This window comes from Ciconia boyciana, chromosome 1 (genome assembly GCF_034638445.1).
Source record: "Ciconia boyciana chromosome 1, ASM3463844v1, whole genome shotgun sequence".
NCBI lineage: Eukaryota > Metazoa > Chordata > Aves > Ciconiiformes > Ciconiidae > Ciconia > Ciconia boyciana.
This window is the reverse complement of record NC_132934.1, coordinates 26,624,172-26,647,435: the sequence shown is the minus strand read 5'-3', so window position 1 is coordinate 26,647,435 and position 23,264 is coordinate 26,624,172. Positions and strand designations below refer to the sequence as shown.

Below are 23,264 nucleotides of genomic sequence, written 5' to 3'. Positions count from 1 at the left end.
TTAAGATGTGAATCTTTGTTCTCTGGAGTGCTCTGTGGAACAAAATCACAATATCATTAAGGCTTACAGTGTTCTATGAATGGGAAAAAGGGAGAGAGTCTGGGTTTTTACTAACTGGGATTAATTTAAACTTCAGTAGTATCAAATCTTCCAATGTGCAGAGCAGTAATGAAATATATCTCTCTTATTTTCTTCACTCAGTGCCAGTCTTCCCCATTCACTGCTTATAATGGGACCACACACAGGACTGAAGATACTGCAAATCTAATTGCAATCTGGACTGAATTCAGGGTGAAGTAAAAAATCGTGAAGGGTGTGGCTGAGCAGGCTTTCTCCAGCACAGTTTAACTAGATGTTTTGCTTGAATATTTACAGTGTTATTAATGCCTGTTGTTCATAAAGCTTTTATCCAATATTTGAAGTTAGTGAGAATTTATGGTCCTTGGCATAGTTTTTAGTAGGCTAGAAAATAAAAAAGAAATTAAAGAGTTTACCATAAACAATGAAAATAGCATATAGGTTTGCACTGTGAAGATGACAGACATGATTACAAGGACTTGACTATCAGTCCATTTAGAAATGATCTGTTTGAGCTTATTTTTTATGTGAGCTCATCTATGACTGAAATGGTTGCTAGGACGCTATACTTTGTAATTCGAAACTTGCTCTAGAAAAGAGCAATTGTGAATAGGTTTTTAAACATATTTTCTTCTTGGCAGCCTCAATATAGTGAAATTATTGATGCAAAATGGTTTTTATTATATCAAATCCTGATCTTACAAACACTTATGTCTGGACTTAACTTTATTCGGAATTGCAGAATGATTCATGTTAGATGTCTGAGTGAAGTTAAGCATGCATAACATGGATCTATTCAGCTGGCCCTAAATTCCTGCTGACTTTCTGTGCCTAATATTTTCTTCTTGGTTGGCTCCTGGCAAATATCTGCCCAGGTCACTACTGAGACCATGGAAATCATTCTTCAGTGGTCACTAACTTTCACCACTGAACAAACACAGAGACTTGTGTAAAATGGAAGCTGTGTGAATATGAGCTGGATTGCTTAAAACCCCAGTGAGATGATGAATGGTGCACATTACGTGCCTGCGTGGCATATTGGATAAGTCCTTTCAAATCGTAGTCCCTGGCAATTTTTAGCAAGTCTTGTGACTTTCCTCTCACCTTTTCTGTGTCAGGGTATCTTAAAACACTTACAGTCTATTCCAGATGATGCAAACGGAACTGGGATTCTGACTGCAAGCACTGGAGATCACTCTTGACAGACATGGCTGGTTGGTTTTGGCAGAAGCAATCCCTGCAGGACCTTGCCTCACACAGAGCAGGGCAGCAGCTGGCTGCTGTAAGGAGCATCCAGGAAAGCAGCCCTGAGTGAGTAGAAGGAGTAGGGAAAGGTAAGCAGGCTAGAGAGCCCTTAATCCATGCAGTGGGAGCAGCCCCTGGCAGGAACAGGTCTGGCAATCCCAAATAGGAAATGAATACTAGATTTGTTTTATATGTCAGAAAGAGGAGATTTGCAGCTTTCTGCTAAGATTTCTGAAATATGGACATATAACTGCAAGTATAAATACTTAGCTGGATATTTGTGATCTTACAGATAATTGTGTTCTGCAGTTATTTGAATATTATGCACTGAAGACTCATGGGTTTGGGACCCAGGAGGCCTGACTCTTTATCCACTTATATCCTTTTTGTAAGTGACTAGTTAATGCCAGGGGAATTAGTCCCCATTTGCAATAGTCTTGGCTTAATTTCTGAAGTGTCAGAATGTGACCAGATAAATCAGTAGACATGTAAGCCCAGAGATGTGGTGGAATCCTGATTCAAAAGATGACAGGAATCATGTTCATTGCACTCTAGCTGTGATTGAGAAAAGTATTTACAGCTTAAGAAATGTGCATTACATGCTATTGTCATGAAAAGAAACCACAAAACATAGGGAAAAAGTAGGGAAGAAGCCAGCTGACTCCTTGGAACATCTGGGAAAAGCAGATGAACAGAAGGCTGATCCCCAGGAGTATACAGGAGGCAGTCATCTGCCTGCCCTCTGCTGATCGCCCTTCATCTCTGTTTTTGCAGTATCAGTCTTGGTATAGTAAATGAGTAAAAGTTGTCAGCTTGTCCTGAAGCCTTGGGGCCTATGAGTGATCTTGGGGACGCAGGAAGGATGAATTGGCTCTGAGACATTGGGGAAAATGTGAGGATAAAGACCTCACTTATGAGCTTGAAAGGGGAAAATAATGTTGGGCTGGAGACAGAGCATGGTTACTTGCTGTGCTGAAGGTAACTGAGGGAGCAGGGGGTGAGGACAGAAAGGATCACTTTGTCCTAGTGTGGGACTCTAGCAAGGGAGTATGATCTTCACATCATGAAGCAACCATTAATCCAAATCTTTATAAAGATTTGTTTTTATCAAGTTTTTATCAAGGTTTTTATCAAGTCTTCTAGCAATAGCACATAAAGCTCTGACTAAAATCCCCTCACTAAGAATTTGGGAGAAGTTGACAACCATGCAAATGCAACCCACACAGCTGGTGGTTGTGGGCCCAGAAATCAGGGCATGCCAAAAAACAGAGGACAATCTCTTAAAACAATAATGCAGCTCTACCATGCTCTCCTCCTCTGCTGATGGGGTTACTGTGGCTCCCAGGCTGGCTGTAGTGGCTCTGCAATCCTCCTTTGAATGTACCAGCTCCCTGGGTACCCCTCTTCATTGTATGGCATAGACCTACCCTGAAGCCAGCTGCAGGGAACCCACGGTTTTCCGATGTCCGCTAGCCAGATTTGTTGGCTTGCCAGAGGCTTTGCAGCACAGACTGGCTGGAGCAGGGCCCAAGGATATAAACTGGTGGGCTGGGAAGGAGGGAGCATGGGCAACATGTCTCCAGAGAGCAGAGATGGGAGTTTCTGTGTGGATGGCAAAGAGAATGGTTTTAGTATGGGAAAAAAAAAAGGATTTGAAAGCTGAATAGACAACACTTCAAACAAATATATACTCTACTCTTCATTGTTGTATATAGGCCTCTGACTTGCTAATGCTGCTGCTGCTGTTGAATTGTGTAGATTGGCTCAAAGTTTTCATAACAACACTCATTTCTTATATATGAGGCAATGTAGGAAGAACTTTTTCTTTTCAAAAAAAACTAAGGATGGAGGATAAAATAGATGACTTGTATACAGATATTTTTAGCTAAAAGAACTTGATTATATGAGAAGTTTCGGTCTATAAAGATAACAGAGTTCCTCAACTGTTCCCATCTGTCTCGTCCCTGTCCTGTGTCAGCAGGGGGAAGTAGTAACTAAGACCTTCTGTGGCTTAGATACTAAGTGCTTTCATTGGAGTATTTTTGTCCGCCCTCCTTTCTTTCCCTCTTTGACATCAGCAAGAAGTTTTATTTATACACTGCTATGAGATATTATATCTACTACGGAAAATTACTGACAACTGCTTTGTCAGTGACGCTTATGTCCAAGTAAATCTGCTTCCTTTTACAACATTTGTGTTAATCTGGATTAAAATATTGCAGGTGCTGCTCAGATTCCTACTGCCTGCAAGATATTGCTATTGTTTCAATTAGACTGATTGCTGTAACAGCAGTTTTCTAAAAATTGCAGTGATGGTGGCTTCGAGGCATGCAGTGTGAGCAAGGACACCTCTTGTTCCCCATCCAGATCTCAGGCTGCGCCTCCAAACCCCGTGCCTGCTCAGAGCGGAGCTAGTTTAGCCCCACCCTCTGAGCAGTCCAGCCTTTATTTATATGAAATCTGTGGTCCAACTGGCTTCAGATGGCGTGTGTATGTGCGTGTGCCTGCCTTCTGAGTGTGTGAGACGAGCTGGGATCATGAGCCAGGGTTGTTCCAAGTGGTTTTAATCAGCAGCCCATTAGAGGAGAACGGAAAGCTTCTAACAGGATAAGAACTGAGTAAGTAAACCTAACTTTGAACTCGCAATCTGGACAAAACAAATGCAAACAAAAATCTTCATAGTCTGTCAGTTTTCAGATAAATGATCACTTTTAGAGAGAAAGCTGTGCATGCTGACAGGAAGGAGGCAATTTAAAAGGACTGGAATGAAGGAAACTGTAAAAACAAAGTGGGAATTGAGAATGCAAGAGAGAAAAAAACAGCAAACGATTGTTCACGAAGTTGGTACACTCTCTTACTCTTTTCAGCTGTGGACAGGACGTGTTAAGCTTTAACCTCTTGCTTTCTTGGATACTATTATCTGGCTGAGTAGTTCCTTCTGCAGAGGAGGTGAAGATTTCTGCTCCTCACCTGTCTGCCGGCAGGTCTGTTCTCCCAAGAGCACGGTGTGGACGAGCTCGCTACGGCTCCTTACAGAATGCCCCATGGCACGCTGCTGTTTGCCGCTGCTCACTTGTTGTTTTTTCACAGGTTGTTCCTGTACCCCCATGGGAGGGTACTTCCCGAGCCTCTGCTCCTCTGGAACCTACAACTTCTTGCCAGGCACCAGGAAAGCGCTCAGCAGCGGAAATGGGGAAAACTCTCTCTAGTTTTGGGTAAAGCGTGCCTTTGACTTTTTTTGCCCTGGCAAGACGTGGCTACCTGGACTGCATCTGCAATGTGGCAAAGGGTGAAGTGAGGACGGCAAAGAGGCCATGGTTTGTGGGCAAGTCCCCCGGTGCCGCAGGCTTTTTCGCCCTCGTCCCTTCTTTCTGGCCTTAGTGGTGGCCATCTGTCTGTTCTGCCAGACCCTCACTCCTCTCATGACCAGCAGCATCCTTTCGGCAGTCGTTAATGGGATTGCACCCAACAAATTGACTAAAACACAGCAAGGAAGATACAAGGAGGTCTCCCCAAGCAACACTCACTGCTTCCTCCCTGGCAGTAATTCACAGACAGTGAAGAAGGTAAGTCAGCTGGAGCAGAGTGCTGAGCAATAATTAGCAAAGTGACGGATAGCGAGTCTGGCAGGATCATCTGAGTCCAGCTAAAATTAGCCTAAGCTTGGAAGTCTGAGATCTGTATACAAACAAATGGGTGATCTAATGACAGCGGCATATGCGCAAGCACATCTCCATTACCAGCTCCTCAGTGTGGTGTTATTAACACAGGAATCCTGAAATCTTCCACTGAAACATGGCATTGCTCTGTGACTCCAGGGAGATTTCAGTTTGCTGCACAGACCATATTTTATTTTGGCTTTAAGAAATCGGGTCAGAGGCTTTACAGTACAGGCACGTAAATCAGGAGCCAGTGGGGTTTCATGAAAGTGACTGAGGCCGTTAATTAACACTGGGACTGCAGCTGCCCTGTGTTAAAGTTATCTGCTGGGCGGTTTTGAACTTTACTGGGATTCTGCTGAAAAGCTGAATTTAACTGCATTTGAGAAATAAAAAAAGCGCTTTTCACATTTTCAAATCACACTATTTACTTTGGAATCTTTGTCCCACAAATTTTACTTTGTCCTTAGGTTACCTGACCTCATGTTTATTTTGTATAGGGTTCCTAGAATGGTTGTTAAAACCTAACAAATGCAGACACTGTTATTTTAGTTGGAAAATGTGGTTTGTTAAATGGTCCAGACTGAGGTAGTTATTTTTACTCTGGAATCTGTGATCAGCGTTAGCACAAATGTTTCGGGTTCTCTTCAACCCTACAGAGGGCTGCTAATAGTGCAGCAGATATCTCACTGTGAGATAATTATCATTATGCTGGTATTTTATACAACTGTAGCAGGACTATAGACATTAATCTGTGACCTCACAGATTATGGACAGCATCCATATAAAGCAGTTGAAATTTAAAAAATAAATTTTAGAAGGCTGCCTCTTTGATTAGACAGGGTTCACAGTCTGAAAGGTCAGCAATATTGATTTTAGGAGAGCAGTTGTAAAGTGCAACAGTCTTCTGCAACAATCAAAAACAGATATGTGAAATAACTTTGACACGAACTCTTTAACATTAAGTCTTAAAAAATGGATTTTTTTTCTTGTGAAGGTCAGAGAGATTTATCTTATGAGTTGCAGAAATCTACTCCATGCTGCACCTGTCATAATTTTATATTTTAATGACCTTTTAGTACACTAGGTACACAGCTTTGGATTTCTTCAACAATGTGACATGAGGAATTAAAATTTAAAGGGAAATAAGCACAGCTGACAGATGGGGGTCGCATTGTGTTACAGCTTCTGACACTTACAGTCCATTCCTTTTTACTCATTGCTATTGTAATGGCAAGGAACATTTCATATCTTACCTTGGGCTACCTGAAGTCTGTAAGAACTGGTGAAATCATGGCAAAGTTTTGCTAGTATGCTGTTTGGCTGAAAATATCTGTAATTTCTTCTTTCCCAATTTGTCTGAGAAAAATGCAGATTGACATTGAAGTTGGTGTGCTGGTTGTTTGAAATGAGAAGAAAGGTTATGTTTTTACAACATGCTGTACTTACTGCCCTCCAGCATACATGGTTGGATGTGACTGTCACACGCACATGCTGAACCTATAGTACAGATGTAAATGCATATGTTAACCCTTATAGGTATGTTTTCCAGGGCTGTGCTACTCCAACACATTTCTCTTCAAGTTCTGAAGACCACCCGTAGCTGGCTCCTTATTTGCCTTGAAAGTTTCCTCTAGAGCATGATGAACAAAATGTCTTGCACATGTTGGGATGTTACTCTAAGTTGCTCTCTGTTTCCAGAGAATACTCTGCTGGTTGTGTGGGCTGAATAATAAACTCAGGGAACAGAAAAGACAAACATCTCCAAAAATCTCTACCACTTTGCTTTGAAAGTGTGTTCTTGAACTGTGTGTTTTTGCCCACTGCTTATTCAGATAGCTGAACTGTTACCTTGCTTGATTTTATTGGGTACCCAGTAACATCTAAGACAGATGTCATGGTTGAAACTTTACACTGTTTTATTTTACAGTCACGTGCCCACCCACAGTAGCTAGTTTGGAAACAAGTTTTCATTAAAGCTCTGGTTTAAGTCTTCATGTATAAATCTGAAAAAATACTTTAAAATATAGTCCAAATTATTAACATTTTTAATGAACTAGTCACACATGTATTCTTATTCTATAAATAGTCCAGCTAGAAAATTTATTAAAAGTAATCTATTGTGCAGTTAAACAGCAACTTAAAGAAAACACTACAACTTGTCTTATGAAATTGAAGTTCATGAATAAGTTTTAAGGAAAAGACAACGCTGCTGGAGAGAATATTCTTTAGATAACACCCAGTGTTTCTGGATTTTGAGCTATAGCATCTGTCACACTGCAGAATCTCTTCTGACTGGGTAGGGGTGGGTTTAATTCTTGCTTCCTTCAGAGAAACAATCAGTATTGTGTTGAGCCTGCTGTGAGAATTGGGTTATGATTGTTATTGCATGAGCAAAATCCCCTTCCAAAGTCTGATAATTTCTCCATTCAGAGTATGCATAGCACTAAGTGCCTCAAAAAAAAAAAAAAAAAGCTGGCACCTTTTATGAGCCAGTGGGGGAAGCGGAGGGAGAGATCTGAGGAAAAACGCACCTTTGCCACTGCACTTCTGATCTCAAAATTAATCTCATTTTGGAAAGTTCCAGACAAATGCGGAAAAAGCATGGGGCTGGAAATTGCCAATTTCATCTGTAAGTGTGTCTTTAACTACATCCAAGATGCCCTGGGATGGAGCCATTACTGTCAGACACATAGTGCAAGCTGTCTTTTTTAAATTGCAAAAATGCAGATTTCATTCATAGCCTGGAAAACCTGACAGAGCTCATAGTACTCCTCTCTCAGGTATCACACATTACAGGAGTTTTAAAAGCTGCTGGAGAGCTGGCCCTGTAGCCTTGTTTTCACATGAACAGAGGTCAACATTTTCTAGTATAAAATTAAATGTTAATATCCGAGGCATGAAAAATAGAAGGCTGATTTCTGAATCTCTGACATTAAAGGCATTAGAGGGAGATGTCACATACAGCAGCAGGCTGTCTTCAGGTTTAGGCAGGCACCCTTACCTCCTGTATGATGAAATATTTGCGAATATATACAGTAAGGAGAAGAGTTGGTGCTGTAGCATCAAAACTGAAATAGGTATCAACAAAAAAAGCCTATACAAGCCCTGTGTGTAGGTTTGCGTGGCATGGTCTTGTGCCAGAAATACCTTTGGTACCAGCCAGATATAAAACAGTTACACTCATAAGTAATTTAGCTCTGCTTCTCAGACAGTTCTGAGAAGAGCTAATTAGCTGTTTATGCTGTGTTTCCACTCTCTGAATTAGTTCAGCCAGAGCCAACTTAGGTGTCTCTGCACAGCAGTGCGTTTTGCCCAGGTAGACGTAGTACCTCTGCTGTTGGGAGGAAGCAGTGAGACAGTATTGCCCATGTGGTAGGCACGGTTTCAGCATACTAGCTCTCTTAACCACGGCCAATGTATAAAAAAATTTAGATTTTTAAATTTTAAGATAGGTCTTGAAGGAGATTATTTCATGGATACTCACAAGAGGATTGCTTCACATCCCCCGGCCATTTAAGGCCAGCTGAGAAAAAGAAAACAAACAAGACACGCAGCTGATTATATGAGAATTTAATGAATGGCTGAGGCTGGCATCACAATAAATGAAATATAACAGGTATGGTGAAAAAAACTGTCTTCACTTTCAAGGCCCTCAACCTGCCACATGTTTGGTGTAAAAGATATATCTCCAAGAGGAGATATAATGAGGTGAGAAATGAGGAAGGAAGAATGAGAAAAGATTTTTTATGGCTTCAATCTGAACAAATAGGATAGGATATAATTTACTGGGAGTGGACAGTATGAAAGATGCAAGATAATGACAGCTTGATGTGGCCATATCTCAGAGATACTACATAGAAAAAGAAAAAAAAAAGAGAAGGGAAAAAAGAGAAGGGGAAAAAAAGAGAAGGAAAAAAAAAAGAGAAACATCATGTTTTAGTCCTAACCAAGGTCTAGAGGAAGATCCAGTTGAACATCTTGCACAGGCTACAGGCCCAGGTACCTATATTTGAAAATTGAGAGTGAAATTACTGAAAAGTTGAGAAATTGTTACTAGAACTTTAGAACTCTGGACATCCAGAGTGGAATTATTCTCTCTTTACTTGAGTGCTCCACTCTATCTTGTCAGAAAGCTGGACTTCATAGTGAATGGAAATAAGTGCCTCTAATGCAAAATTCATCATGACTTAATACAGACATTTAAAACAAATCTGATGAACTTCACCCTCTAAAGGCACATGTCTGGGTTTTTTCTATTGACTTTTTGGATGGAATATACTTGCTTCAGTCAGAATAAGCAGGGAAGGAAGGGGGCAGGAGAGGAGTGTCATGGAAAGAAGTCATGGGGAAAGGAGACACTGGCTGGGACAGATGTGGGAAGCAGAGTAGAGAACTATGGCTGCAAAGTAATAGTATCCCCAGAAGGCACAGAGGAGATTGTGCACAGAGTGGGCTGGATTTGTGCTGGGGAAGAGAAAGGGAGATGGGAATGGGAATGGAAATGGAAAGAAAAGAAGACAAAGCTAGTGGGAACTTTTGAAATGTAAATATGTGAAAAAGGAGAAATGAAGCTGGATGATAGAACGAGAAGGGGTGATTTTTGCAATTATGCAGAAATGGAATCTGGTGAGAGCTCTGGATAGAAAAGATTACATTATGCATAATAAGGTTTGATACATTTTTAAAGTAAATTTAATCTTTAAAAGGATATTTCTTTTATAGAATACAGTAGGGGGGTGAAAACTCTTTTCTCCTCACAAAAGAACAAAGAACTTTGCTAGTATGAAACCTCTGTTAATAGAAAGCAATTGACAGATGGTATGGTATCAGCAACTGGTTTCCTTGGAATGATGATACCTACAAAAGCAGGACATTTTTTTCCTCCTTTTCAACGAAAAATGCAAAAGGCACTGAGGAAACAGCTATTTTTACTGTGCAGATAGCTAGAGATATTTTGGTGGTAAAGGGCAAGGCTATTGTGGTAGCAGTCAGGAAAGAGGGGCAGGGCGGAGACACTGTGCAGGAAGGGAACTTTGAGAAGGATGCATCAGCAGCAAATGGGAAATGGAGGCAGAATCTCACTCATGCACTTCATTGGAGCCCTTTCCTCAAAAGTAGCTGTTTCGATAAGATGGTAGGATTGGCTCATCGTCTGTTCTCAAGACAAGGCAGTTGGTACCATGAGCTACACACAATCATAAAGCAAAGGCATTTTGATAAAATAGCTCTGTACTTCTAGCTCAGAGTGCTGGTGATGGCTATGCAAATAACTCCAGTTTTGCTCTTGGATTTATAAAGTCGTCAGAAACCAGCCATCAAAGTAGTGCCAATAATCTAGTTGCTTGTTCTGTATTTATTCAGCAAACAATTGGAGGCAGAATTACATTCCAACCATTTCATTCTACAACCCAGTCCTTTCTGATTAGGAAATCTAACAGAACATAAAGACAACACATTTAACTATCCTCCAGAAAGTGAAACAGGAAATTAACTTCTCAGCTCCTGTATCAAGAAGTAGCAATATGCACTTCAAATATAACAGTAGTATGAACAACTTACTATTTCTGTGAACTTTTATGCAAACATGAAAAAGAATTTAAAAGTCACATTTGGAATTAATAAAGGTCTGCACAGTCCTGTAAACGAATGACTTAGGGCATTAGAACCACATGCTAAGTTTTCATTATCTCTCTTCTTATTAAGGCTGTTTAATATTAGTGTGGTAGTTTCTAGGAGTCCCACTCATGGATTTTTTTGTAATGTTGTGCTAGGTGGTATTTAGTAGCTAAGGTAGATCCACATTGCTTTTGCTGGCTAAATGGGAATTTAGGCAGTTCTCTGCCTGTGAAGATCGCTAGTAGTCCCAGTGTTGTTTATACAAGGCTGGTTCTCTTGTGGTATTTCTGTTGCACTCCCCTTTCATGCAAAGGCCTTTTGGTTTGCATAGTGGCTCATATTATCTCTTTTGCAGCAGCCCAGTACCTGCAGAAAGCAGTGGGGTTAAAGTAAGCTGCAGTCAAGTTTTCTGAAGCTATTGGACAAGACTCTGACAATCTTGGCTAGCTTGGTGTAAAAGAGTGGCTGCCTGTAATCAACACAGGGACTAATGCCACCAGAACTGGGTAGCTGAAAAGATGATTCACAGTTTTTGAGTTCTTTCCTGAGAGAAGCTTAGGCAGACATGAGTTGGGCCATTATGTTAGGAAGAAGAATTTTGTTTCTGCAGTTGAAGGGATGGTCAATGAAATTCTATGGCAACAGTTCAAACTGTATATTTGCTTCCTTGCCAGGCAGAGACAATGCATCAACATTTATGAAATTATGCAATCTTCTTGGAATCTGAAAAAATGCCAAGGAACTGCTTTTCTCTCCTCAACTTGAAATATCTTTGCTATTTTCTTCTTGGCCAAAACAATGACAGTAATTATATATTACAAGATTCAGTTACTGACCAAATTTTGGATTTTTGGAACAACCCAGAAATTCTGTACAATAGAGGAAAGCTTCAGAGACTAATACAATCAATTATATCTTTATACATTCATAACCTAGAATTGGATAAACTGGTTTCAAGGAAAATGTCAAAACATTTTCTCTTTAAGAGAGAACTTCACAGCTATGTGGAACTTGCAGACAGACAGAACTAAGAATTGCAACTCAGATAATAGATGTCTATTTTCAGTTGGACAAGGATGGTTACGTAATTCTCGAGCTTTCATATTATATAAACTGGGCTGTTTATCTCATTTGTTAAGACCTCAGAGGAATATCCATTTGATTTGATAATTTTTTAAAAATCCATAATAAATTTTATGGAACTCAATTTGTTTTGTGTTTTTCATGTTATTCTATAAACTGAAAACAAAATTACAAAATTCATTTTTATGCATTTTTATTCGCTTTACAGTCCATTGTGGTTTGTTTAGACCAGTTGTTAAGGCTGTGGATCATCTGTGTAAACAGCCTATTGCACTAAAATGAGGCCAGTGACTCAGCTAAGTGCAATGGTTCGCAAGCTGTAAGAGCAGGTATATCATGTCAAAGCTGACATAGGCCTCATCCTAAATCATATGGGAAATCTCAGCTTTGCTGTAAAGCCTCATTAATTTCTGTGGAGACAGCCACACTATTCTCTAGGTAAGACATGGGCCACAGATGTTCTTTACCAATCCCTTTCACATAAGGTGTATTGAATCTGTAATAAACTGGCCTGCTAACAAATAGCCTGAGACTTCAAACTGGGGAAGAGCTAAAAAATGACTGGGACATGAAAACATTTGACCATTTAACAATTATTCTCAAATATTCAAAATGTTATGGATCCATTTTTTTGGTCTAAGCCTGCTGCACGTTAAAGTTATAGGAATGCCAAAAAAATCAGAACCATAAAATGTTGAAATATGTGAACAGCTTATTTTCATCTGTTGCACTCTACTTCTTTTATACCAGCTCTCTGCCCAGACTGCATTTTTATGATTGAGAAACATTTTATAAAAACCAGAAGACTCTTTAAGTGTATAAACATGACTGCTATTGCTATAATATTGGAAATCCTGAAATACATCCAGTAGTAACAAGATCAGCATGGCCAGTGATGTAAGGTATTTTATATAGAGCTTTGGAAAAAATTATGGAATCACTTGCTGCAAGCGTGCAGTTGGCCAGAATTTTTAAAATTCTCTGTAGCCAACGGGTAGTTTAAAACAAAACAAAAAAACCACCCTACATTGCACTGGCTTGGCAAGAAAACAGAGAGGACACATTGCATCTTGTAACCTGGACTGCAAATAGCTCTGAAAGGAAAGGGCAGAGGTAATAAATTTGGCAACACTACACATGGATCTCAAGCAAGCACCGTAAAAGGTGTCAAGCTGCTTCATATTATTTAATAGTACCAGATTAGACACCAGATCAAGCTGTTAAATTTAGGACCCTGAATTGTCTTGGTGTCCCAAAGATCCCATCATGGCTTTTTGGGAAGCTAGTGGATAAAAGCGTCCCGTGTCTAGCGCCTAGGTGGCTGGAGGGGAGGCTGGGGCCCTAGGCAAGCGTGTCCCCAGCCAGGCCTGCTCAGTTCCTCCCAGCCCTGTGTCAGGAGGCTTTGGACACTGGCAGCCTCAAGGATTTTTACATGTCTCTGGGCTGTGTGTCCCAAGGAAAGCCCTCTGGAGCAACTAGCGGCATGCTCCTCTCACGAAGGCCATCACAAGCCCTCTGAATGCCCATGAAAGGCGGCTGCTGGGAGCCAGCTGCTGCACAGGCCCCATGGAGCCGCTCAGGGCGGTTTGCCTTTGTGTTTTGTGGAAATGACCTAGGTTACCACCATTGCTTGAACTTCCTTTTTATTTTTTATGCTACTATCAGTGTTCTCTGAATATTTACCATTGCCAAACTAGACTGTCATAAACATTCCTGCTAATCCCCAGGGAACTGGGGAGGATGCCGTCTGCATCAGTGCCCTCATGGAGGCGGGAGGGAGAGCTCCCTTCCCCTGGAAGATCCTGCTGCAGGCAGGCTGGCGCAGACCGAGGCCTCCGGCTCCAGGGACCGTGGGGTCCCCAGGGCCCTTGGGACGCCTCGAGGCCAGTTGGTTCCTGTCCCCCTGTGCCTCACCGGCCAGGCGGAGGGAGTGGTGGGGGGCACAGCTCAGCCCCCAGGCCTGGACGGCGCCTGAGGCCGCCAAGGCCTGTTGCATCAGGCGTGGGCTGCGAGGCGGTGGCCAGGCTGGGGTGAGGCCTGCGAGAGCTGCCCTTGGAGTATTGCCCGCTGGGGAAAATAAAGTCATTGCTGGGTGCTTGAGATAGAAGCTCTTAAAGTTTGTTTGAAGCAAAATGCTTAAGGAGTGACACTGCAGGAGGCTTCACTTTTGCGAAGAAAGGTGTTTTCTGTTAGCATGAAAAAAGTGCAATAACCGTTAGTGAGGAGGGGTGCACACAAAGTGCTGCCAAGTCCAAGGCGGGAGCCCCGCAGCAGGCAGCAAACACCCTCAGCTGTACCAGGAGGGACGGGAGCGGGACAAGCCGTAATCGCCAGCTTGTCCGCTAAAACCGGACAGGGATGTGTCCTGGGCTGCAGCCCCTCTGTGCTCCTCACGTGTCCTTAGTTCACCCTGCAACACTGGCCACTGCAGCACACATGGGATGGAAAATTGGATTTGCTTGCAAAATAAGGTGAGAGGTGTCTCTCTCCTGATTTTTCTTCCGCAATGCAAGTGAAATGGAAAGCGAGAAGTGTCTGGCTGGACTGCCCGGAGGAGGAGGGAGAGGGAGCACAGGAAGGGGGCCGGGGCAAGGGCTGGATTTAGGAACAGGGAGGGAGGGAGGGAAATGGAGAGGAAGGGCTGCCAGCGCTGCTGGCGCTGCAGGAGAGCAGGAAAGAGAGCAGATAAGAGGAGAGGAAGGAGGGGTAAAGGCAGAAGGGGAAGGAATGGTGGGCGCTGTGGTGGGGAAGGGCAATCTGAGATGCTCTACCGCTGTGCTTGCTGCCTGATTAATCTGTTTTAAAAACTCTGGGACACCGGGGACGACATCTGACGGGTTACCTAACACAGTTCCTGTGACTTCACCCTGTGCTATTTGTGCTCCCTCTGGACAGCATGTGATCAACCTTTACTTGAATATCCCAGTGCCTAAAGTAGTTTTGGGTTGCACATTTAGCAAATATACGTGGAAGACTCTGACAGTGTTTATTGAGATATCTTTCAGGGTCCCCTCATCGATGTTGCTAACCCTTTCCACGGGGGATGTCTGTTCTGGAGCAAAAGCAGACATGGTATTAGAGGCTCAGGGCTCTGAAATAGTTTGTGCTCCTCACTGCCGCAGAGAAGCCTACACTTCAGCCAAGCGTAACGTAAAACTGCATCCTGTAATTGGGGAACAGACTGCTGAGAAGAGTGACTTTATCACTAGATCCCAGGCCTATAAACAACTGGACACATCTTGAATGACATTTGTTTATATCAAAGCATCTGTCTCTTTTTCAGTGTGGTCTACTGTGCAAAAAATGGTGGTGCCTTGTTTGTGTAGCACTTCCTATGTCCAGTGATAAGCTGACTAAAATTAGAAGTTATGGAATAACTTAGTTTGTAAAGGACATACTACTGACTACTGCTAGCTTGAAATTCATGAACTTGACAAAAACTAATTTCATGTCCTGAATGGAATCCCTTAAATGCTAGTATATTTCAATCCTAAAGACAAATACTTTTTACCAAAAGAAAATCTTGTCTGTTAGTGATGTTTTTATTGCAAAAGAACAGCTAGACTATTCCAGTTATTAGTGACCTGTTTCCCACATGGACCATCCTATTTTTATGCCTTATGTAAGCCATAAGATATCCACCTTTCCTAAAGACCTGATGACCTGTAATTCACTTTTTCAGATCTTAATGTCCAGCTCACACTATCTCTGTGTGTTTGGGGTGGCTCTCTTCCATTTTTCCTTGCAAGAAGATCATATCCCAGGCTATTATACAGAGGAAGGGTTTTCTCTAGGTGCCATTGTCCCTAAGTACTATGTGGGAAGACAGTGAATGGTAGACAGCCCAAGAGTTTCTTGGGATTCATTGGAGACATCATACACCTTTCCACTTGGTCCTATATACAAGTCTCTCTGCCAGTCCTCTTGGGCTGGATCGTGTTGGACTAATAAGGCGATAAGGTACTGACAAGGTTACATTTAATTTTCTAGAGGCACAGCAATCTACAATACTGTTTAGGATTCCTCTGCATGCTTTTACCTCAGTACTCTTCTTAGGTTTCTTAATCACACTGCACAGCAGAACTCAGACCCCTGCACTTACCAGCTGCTAGGACCCACGTTCCTCAGAACCCACCAAGGAACCCATGTGGGTCCCACATGGGACCCACCAAGTCCTCTCTGCTAGGTGACCCACAGGTCAGCCTGAGGCCACAGTCAAAGTCACCTGGCAAGTGCTGTTACCAGCTCACCAGAGCAGGCCAGATTTCAGCCAAAGGTGTTTCCATGAAGGGAAGACCACGGTTTAAAGATCGTCCGTTGCTACCCTGAGCTTTCAAACCCTTGCAATATCAGTCCAAAATGAAGGTAGAAAAAACAGAGAGGCAGACAAAATGGAGTTTGTGGTCAGCAGTCCCTGATATAAAGAGAATTCTTAATTATACCAGAAATATTTCCCAGATTGTCACAGTAAGCTACTAGCTTCTTTTTGTGAAAAATAACAGCTATATATTATACTGCTGAGGAGTGTCCTATCTTACAACCATTATCGTTGCATTGTGTTTGCTGTAGATCAACGACTCCATTCTCCAGTACTTTGGAAGCCGCACAAGAAGAGCAGTTCTGTACGCACCTCCTGCCCACCGTGAAACCGACCGTCAGCTCTGTCAGCGCATCCTGGCAAAACATGGATATACAGTCACAGTCCTTGAAAACAGGAGGCTGATGGAAGATCCCAGGCTTGAGGGCCCTTATCACAGTAAGAATAATTGTACTTAATTCATTAATTCCTAAATGTTAGCTATTGAGCCAGCATTCTTCCACAGAGGTAAAACTTATAAACTCTAGATGCGAGTAAGAATACAAGCCAAATTCTAGCCCTTCCCAGTTATGCAGCTAATTTTCCACAATTAGATGATTCTTCCATTAGATACCTCCTTCTGTAAGAAAATGCAGCGGAGTGATTCATCATATTCTTGACAACCAAATCAGATCAGTTTGGTTCCTGATGACTTCTCATACCAACTTCATCAATATAATAACGGAGTGATTTTCAGTAGAGCATTTCATAACAAAACAAATACGTGCTACATTTGATTCTTTCTCATTTTCTCTCTTAAGGAAAAGCTGTACACATGAAGGTACGCTTTTTCCTCTGGTAATGTTTTGATTGTTCTGTATGTACACACTAAGCTTGTTGAAGAACATGATACAGAAGAAATACATTTTGCACTTGCTGCAGATGGTGGGGTAAATCACTGCTGGTTCTTAGTTCCTGTTGAAATTTGATCCGTAGTTAAAGCAGGCTACTGAAGAAGCTTGATCTCTTGCACAAGGACTGTAGCTTTGTGGTGTAGAGTTATACTGTGCCTGATAGAGGAGCTTTGGGCACCAGTTATGTATATGCTGACCATGTTTCAGTGCTCTTGGACACCTTAGACGTATGAACTGAAACTGTGATCTCAATTTGGTCTTCTGTTGGAAGTCAATTTCGGAACTGGAACGCTTTGAAAAAAATACACAGGCCACCATTCTGTCAGTAGAAACATGGTGTGGTTGGTTGTTTCTCATGCTAAGGGGAGTGCTGCTTGCATCATTCAGGCTTGCAATACATTCCTGGGGTTACCAGAGAGCTCAGTTTTGCTTCGTGCTTTAAGCAGAGTAGTTTCATAGATGAAAAACATAATTATTTCGCATGGATGAGGCTGCTTAAAATTCAACCACTACTTTCAAGTTTCTTTAAGAAACTTTCTTGAAAATAAGCTACATGCAGCTTTCTTGGATGGCTGTACCAAGAAATAGTAAATTGTCTTCACCTTGCTCTTTATTTTAATCTAGTTTCATATGCACCTTTCAGCCACTCCTTGCCTGGAGTACTTTCCATCCCAGAGTGACAAGACACAATGTGTCCACAGGTTTTGCTAATGTCAGATGGGCTGCAAAGAAAAGATAGCATATCTGGGGACCATGTCCACCATCTCTGTGAAATACTTTTGTTTCAAATGGCCAAGGAAATGGGTATGCGAAATTCAGTTATGACTTAGAAAAAAATCACTGTACTAGATTTTGCTACAGTGATCAACTCAGGTTCAGGTTCTCCAATAGAGGTTTTTACCCTCCAAACACTGCTTCTGCAGAAATCAACTTAACTGTGGGTATTTATATGTTACAGGCTAGCACCAGTACTTCCTGAAGTGTTTTTCCAGTAATGAAAAAAAAATAATAAAAAGGTTTTAGGTATTTTCCAGGAACATCCTACAGCTTCCAGCAGATGTTGGAGTATGTAAAGAAGTCAAATGGTTGCCAATTTGAAGTAAAGAGTAAGAATTTACTAATTCCATTTCATGGCAACATAAGTCTGCCTTTAACTATTCCCTGTGTTATGTAAGTGCCTAGCTTTAAAGTTATGTTTTAAAAACAAGAAGTAACTAAAAGAGCATGTCTGCATACCAAACCAATGATCTTTTCTTAGAACTAAACAAGTTATGCTCAAAGTTATTTTTCTTTGTCAGTAGGTGATGGGGTTTACTGTTCTGGATGGGATAGTACTCCTTATTTTGGAGAAGAGTATTTTGAGCTATGCTTTGTCATAATATTTTCCTAATAGGAGCGTTATAAATTACTAAAAAATACATTCCTTGAAGCCTCTATTAAAATGAAACAGATAACAGACTGAGAAACATAGATCATTAATGTGAAAAATCTATAAAAAGAGTCATTCCTTCTTACTTGTTATTATTTAGCAGCTCTATCCAGTGCTTTTATTTTTGTGCAGTCTGTCTTACTCGTGTATCTTTCAAAGTTCACTCTAATTTTGAAAGGATTTTTTGTTTAGAATGGCTGAGAGCCAAGAGTCTAGCTGAAGTCATATATGGAAAAAAATTCACCGCAAAACATTCCTAACTTTTTTGCTCTGGCCCACTGTTCATTCTGGGACCTGTTCTGCTCCTGTTTGAAACCCAAATGTGACAGCTCTGCACACTGATCTTCCAGAGAGATCCTCCACACCTGGGCTGCAGCACTGTGTTGAGTTCATTGCCATCAGAGAGAAACATCAGAAGAATAGTTTTCTTCAGTGGAAATTTTTCACTTCTTACAGACCAACCAAAACATTTTGAGTTTTGGTAACTGGAAAATAGTTGGCTAAAAAGGAAAAGGTTACCTTTTTTTTTTTTCAGGCAAAGAGACTGTGGTTTATGGGTTTCCTATGAAAAATCTGTACAGATGCCTTCTGCAGTAAAATATAAATTATTGAAACCCCTAATTTTTCATTGAAAAATAGCTCTGTCAGTAAGTTCTCAAGTAGCTTTGGTTGAACAAAAAGTAGCTGTGCTTTCACCATTCCTTAGCAATTAAACCCACATGGAGGGAAAAGCCCATGGACTGATGATATCTGTGCCTGCTCTGAGCTCTTTGAGTCTTCCTTTTGCAGCAGCCCTAAATGAGCCAGTTTTTCTGTAAGTTTTAACACATCTTTTAGTCTGCTGCTAGGATGGAGATAGAGAGGAGGTACTGTGTTAGTAGCAGATGACGGGATAGTCAAGTTTTGTGGAGAGCTGGGATTGCCACCTTGGGCATGCAGCTGCTGCTGGGGTGGATCCATTTAAGCATGCTCAGTATCTCCAGCTTCTGTGGTAAGTCCATCGTGAAGCAAGCAGTTCAAATGAAGTTGGATAACAGCTGAAAAGAAAGATATCAGGTGGTATTAGCCAGCACATTTATAAATGGTACCCTTGTTTTGTTTGCCAGCTAGGCAGAAGAAGGTGTGCTTGGTGTGTTTGTTCTTCCTCTCTTCCTCTCTTCCTCTCTTCCTCTCTTCCTCTCTTCCTCTCTTCCTCTCTTCCTCTCTTCCTCTCTTCCTCTCTTCCTCTCTTCCTCTCTTCCTCTCTTCCTCTCTTCCTCTCTTCCTCTCTTCCTCTCTTCCTCTCTTCCTCTCTCCTTTTTTTTAAGTGTGAGATTCTGCTCATAGAGATATAGCCTCTGGGACATGTTCTGCCTTTGCTTCAGCCTGGGAGGGGGTTTGAAAATGGTGTCACATAGCTTCACAGAAAATAATAAAAGGATCAGGCGGAGTAAGAAAGCCCCACGCCTCCGGGCTTTCTCCTGGGAGGTTTTCTGTGCTGAGCTGCACAAGCCACAGGCCTTCCTTCCCTCAGCCCAGCACAGAGCTGTGCTGCTCTATCAGAGGTGAGTGGGATGATCTGCCTGGCTTCAGAGCACCCTTAGGTTCTCCCAGAGCGGCAAATGCCAGAGAACTTGCCAAATATTTTCTAGGGTCTTCTGCCTTCTTCCTTGTCCTTCCAGTCCAAGAAGCTCTCATCTCTGGGGCCACAGAAAAGATTAACAGGATCTGTGGGTCCCTATGGTTCTGTGATGCCCTGCCAACGTTTTCACAATGTTTTTTAACAGGAAAGTTTTAATCTCAGAAATTTGTTGCATTAAAATGCATTTCTACTCTCCAAAAACAACATTCTCTAGTTACTCTCTGCTGTCTGAACCTTTCCTGAATTCCATACTTTTCCCCAGATGACATCTTCTAAGATAAATAAACTACTTACATCTTTCTTTCTGGAGCCATCAGTTTTTCTTAGTTTCTTTGCTCAGTGTGCCTGCCTTATTAGTCAATGGTGACCCTCCCTTAATAGGCATTTCCTTCATTTCTCAATTCTTCGCCTTTACCAATAGTTACACAAATCTCAGAAAACTGCAGGCTCCAAAAAATATGTGCAGTTGTATGCTACAAATCTGACCAGCCAGTTTTAATTCATTCTGCAATAACATGCAACATTCTGTTGTTACTGCTAGCTTTGGGAATGGAAAAGATTCTGCATAACCTTAATGATAGCCAGTCAGTTTGGCCATGGAAAAAAGCACATCTATTCAGGCTGCTGGCAAACTTGAGTGCAACGTAACATTATATGTTCCCTGCTGCCTTAGAATGTTAATTTTAATAATTTGGTGGAAGTTTGTGCAATTGCAATGAGTGACTTTAAAAAAGAATCATAAACCATTTTCATAGTATTGATTTTAAATGATCATTTCCTATTTTTCGAATACTACAGTTAAGTATTTAAACTTTACTATGGCTTCTGTTTGCAGTTTGAGTGAAAGCCACTGAAGATGAAATTTTAGCCATGCCATTAGAAAGATTGTTATAGTACCTATATTGATTTGGGCTTTTTTTTGTGATTTATTGTTCCATAAAATAAGTATTGAACCCATCTTAGCTTTGGTCGATACTTACCTCTTGGGTCAATAAGTCTTGATATTTATTTCCACTGAAATCAATACCAGCTTCATGTCCTATTCATTCACCTGAGATTGTTAAATGGAGATCATATACTACATATATCCTTAAATTTACATAGATGAAAAATATTAGGTCTGAAGTTATTTCCTCTTTGCTGACTTTATCAATATGCACTGAATTCTGTTCTGTTTTCTGCTATTTTAAGAGCATGCTGTGTTTAAGTACTTGGCTGTGTAAATTAAGCCCTGGTTCCAGCAACTAACTATGAGGATGATCTGGCTTTTTGCAGATGTGGGAGTGATGCTTGGGTGGAGCTGCTCCAAGAACAGGAAGGGATGAGTGAGACAACAGACCTGTGGGAGCAAATCTGAGCAAATCTTGGCCTGTCTCTTTACGTGCTGGGGTCAAGAGATCTGTCTGGCATTTAAGGTGGCATCTCGTGGCATTACTTAGGTATTACAGCAAGGAGTGAATAACCCCTCATTGTCAAAGCAACTTGAATATATTCAGACATAACTAATTTTGTTGTAAAATGCTGATTGGAGAATTGTTGTATTGTTGTGGCAGGTATGGCCTCTGCTGCCTCCCTCACTGGCTCTCTATAGAGCACTCTGTTGCTTCCTTGTACCCAGCGGTCACTCCCTGTAAAAGCTGCTGCTTGGGGAATGTCAGGAAGCATGAGCCTGCAGGAGCAAGCACAGGTGTTCAGCAGACGTGGAGCGATGCTAGCTGAAGGTTTCTGTCTCTCTCTGAATGGTGCATGACTGAAGAAGCAGTTGGGGACAGATGAAAGAAAATTCTGCTTTGATTCTCCCAAAAAGCAATTTTCCAAGTCAGTCTTTGTCAATTTTTCATTTTAGTTTGTTGGGTATCCTTTGGAAAAATTGCTCTTTAAAGAAAACCTTCATTTCCATGGGAAGAAAACGTCTGTGTCTGTTCAATTCTATTCACAGTAGGACTAGGAAGCAGAAAAATGTTGCCACACCAGAGTTGGAAATCGAGAAACTAGGATAAAAATCGTATGAGTCACTGTCAGAACTAGAATGAAATGCATGCTTCTTGCTGTATATCTTTATGTTATTCCTTTAGCATGTTGTATCACCTCTAGTACTCCTCACTATTCATACTTTTGACCAGAGGCTAAATCAGCAAAAGAATCAGCTTAATTGCTGACATCTGGCTAGCAGCAAGGTAGGAACTTCCAGAGGTGCTACTTCATAAGTGCAGCCAATAATAGTTTCCTCAGGGCTGCTAATTAGTCTAGAGAATAAACTACAGCCGTGGGTTTTGGAGGCCCCCAGGGCCATGTCTGGTGACTGTCAGACATTCATTTTTCATTTTCCAAGTCATACTATATCAGCAAAAGTAGTGAGAATGCGAGCAGGTGATAGAGACAGGAGGAGACAGTGATGCTCTTTCTTCAATGAGTATGAAGACTGGTATGACTGGGGGGAACAAAGGTACTTGTTAACGTAAAATATAAAAAAAGTCTGCTGCTGAGGAAAAAAGAACAATCTGTTCTTCATGCATATAGTAAATAGGACATGAAGTACTACAACAACAACAAAAACTTTATGTTAGATATTATGAAAGCTGTTTTGGGGGTAAGGCTAGTGAAGTAATTAAATTGATCCCCTGGAGCTGTGGAGTGTTCAGTCTTAGAGGTCTTGAAATATTAGGTAAAGTGATTTTACTGGATGTAGTGTTTCCTCGTGTGGGGTAACAAGATGGACTCACAGACTTCTTGAAGTCTACAACTAGCCTTGAGAGAATGAGGCAGATAAGAAACTGAAGAGGGAAAACATAATGATTTCTAAAGCAGATGGAGAGATTTCAGGTATGAATCAGCTGCGGTGACTCAGGGCTCTAACTGAGGAACAGGCAATATGTAGTTTACAGCATCTTAAAATGCAAAATATTCTCAAAAAACCCAAACCTATGAGAATATATTCCTAACAGGAGTGGGAAAAAGGGAAGGGAGCACAAAATCAGTGGTGCTTAGAGTAGAGCCAGCTGAATTTTGCAAAGGTAGAAAGCAAATAACATACTCTGAAATAGGGATGGTTTTCATGGGATGGCATGCAAACATCAGTACTAAGAGAACCAAATCTCCTAACTTAGTGAGTGGTTTTCTACGGAGTTTGAAATACATTAACAGAAGTAGGTAGCACTAGTTCTAACTTTACTTTTATTTCATTTTGTATTTTTTATTTTTTTATTTATTTTTTTTAATTTTTAATTGTTCAGAGCACAGTTAGGAGGAGACCCTACTTGCTGTTTGTTACAGCCTCAGACAAGTTTCCATGAAATCCAACTAACTTTAGCAAACAATT

At 41.3% G+C, this 23,264-nt stretch overlaps 1 protein-coding gene across 3 annotated transcripts in view; it reads left to right on the top strand.

Annotated features, from left to right (window-relative positions):
• Positions 1–3,843: 3,843 nt before the first annotated feature.
• CPED1 (cadherin like and PC-esterase domain containing 1) overlaps positions 3,844–23,264 on the top strand; it is a 152,328-nt gene continuing 132,907 nt past the window's right edge. For all 3 annotated transcript variants that reach the window (XM_072871044.1, XM_072870963.1, XM_072871132.1), the window contains exons 1-3: positions 3,844–3,941; positions 4,414–4,889; positions 16,254–16,440. In XM_072871044.1, coding sequence (XP_072727145.1) covers positions 4,638–4,889; positions 16,254–16,440 — 439 coding nt within the window. In that variant the 5' untranslated portion in view covers positions 3,844–3,941; positions 4,414–4,637. The remainder of the gene's footprint in view (positions 3,942–4,413; positions 4,890–16,253; positions 16,441–23,264) is intronic.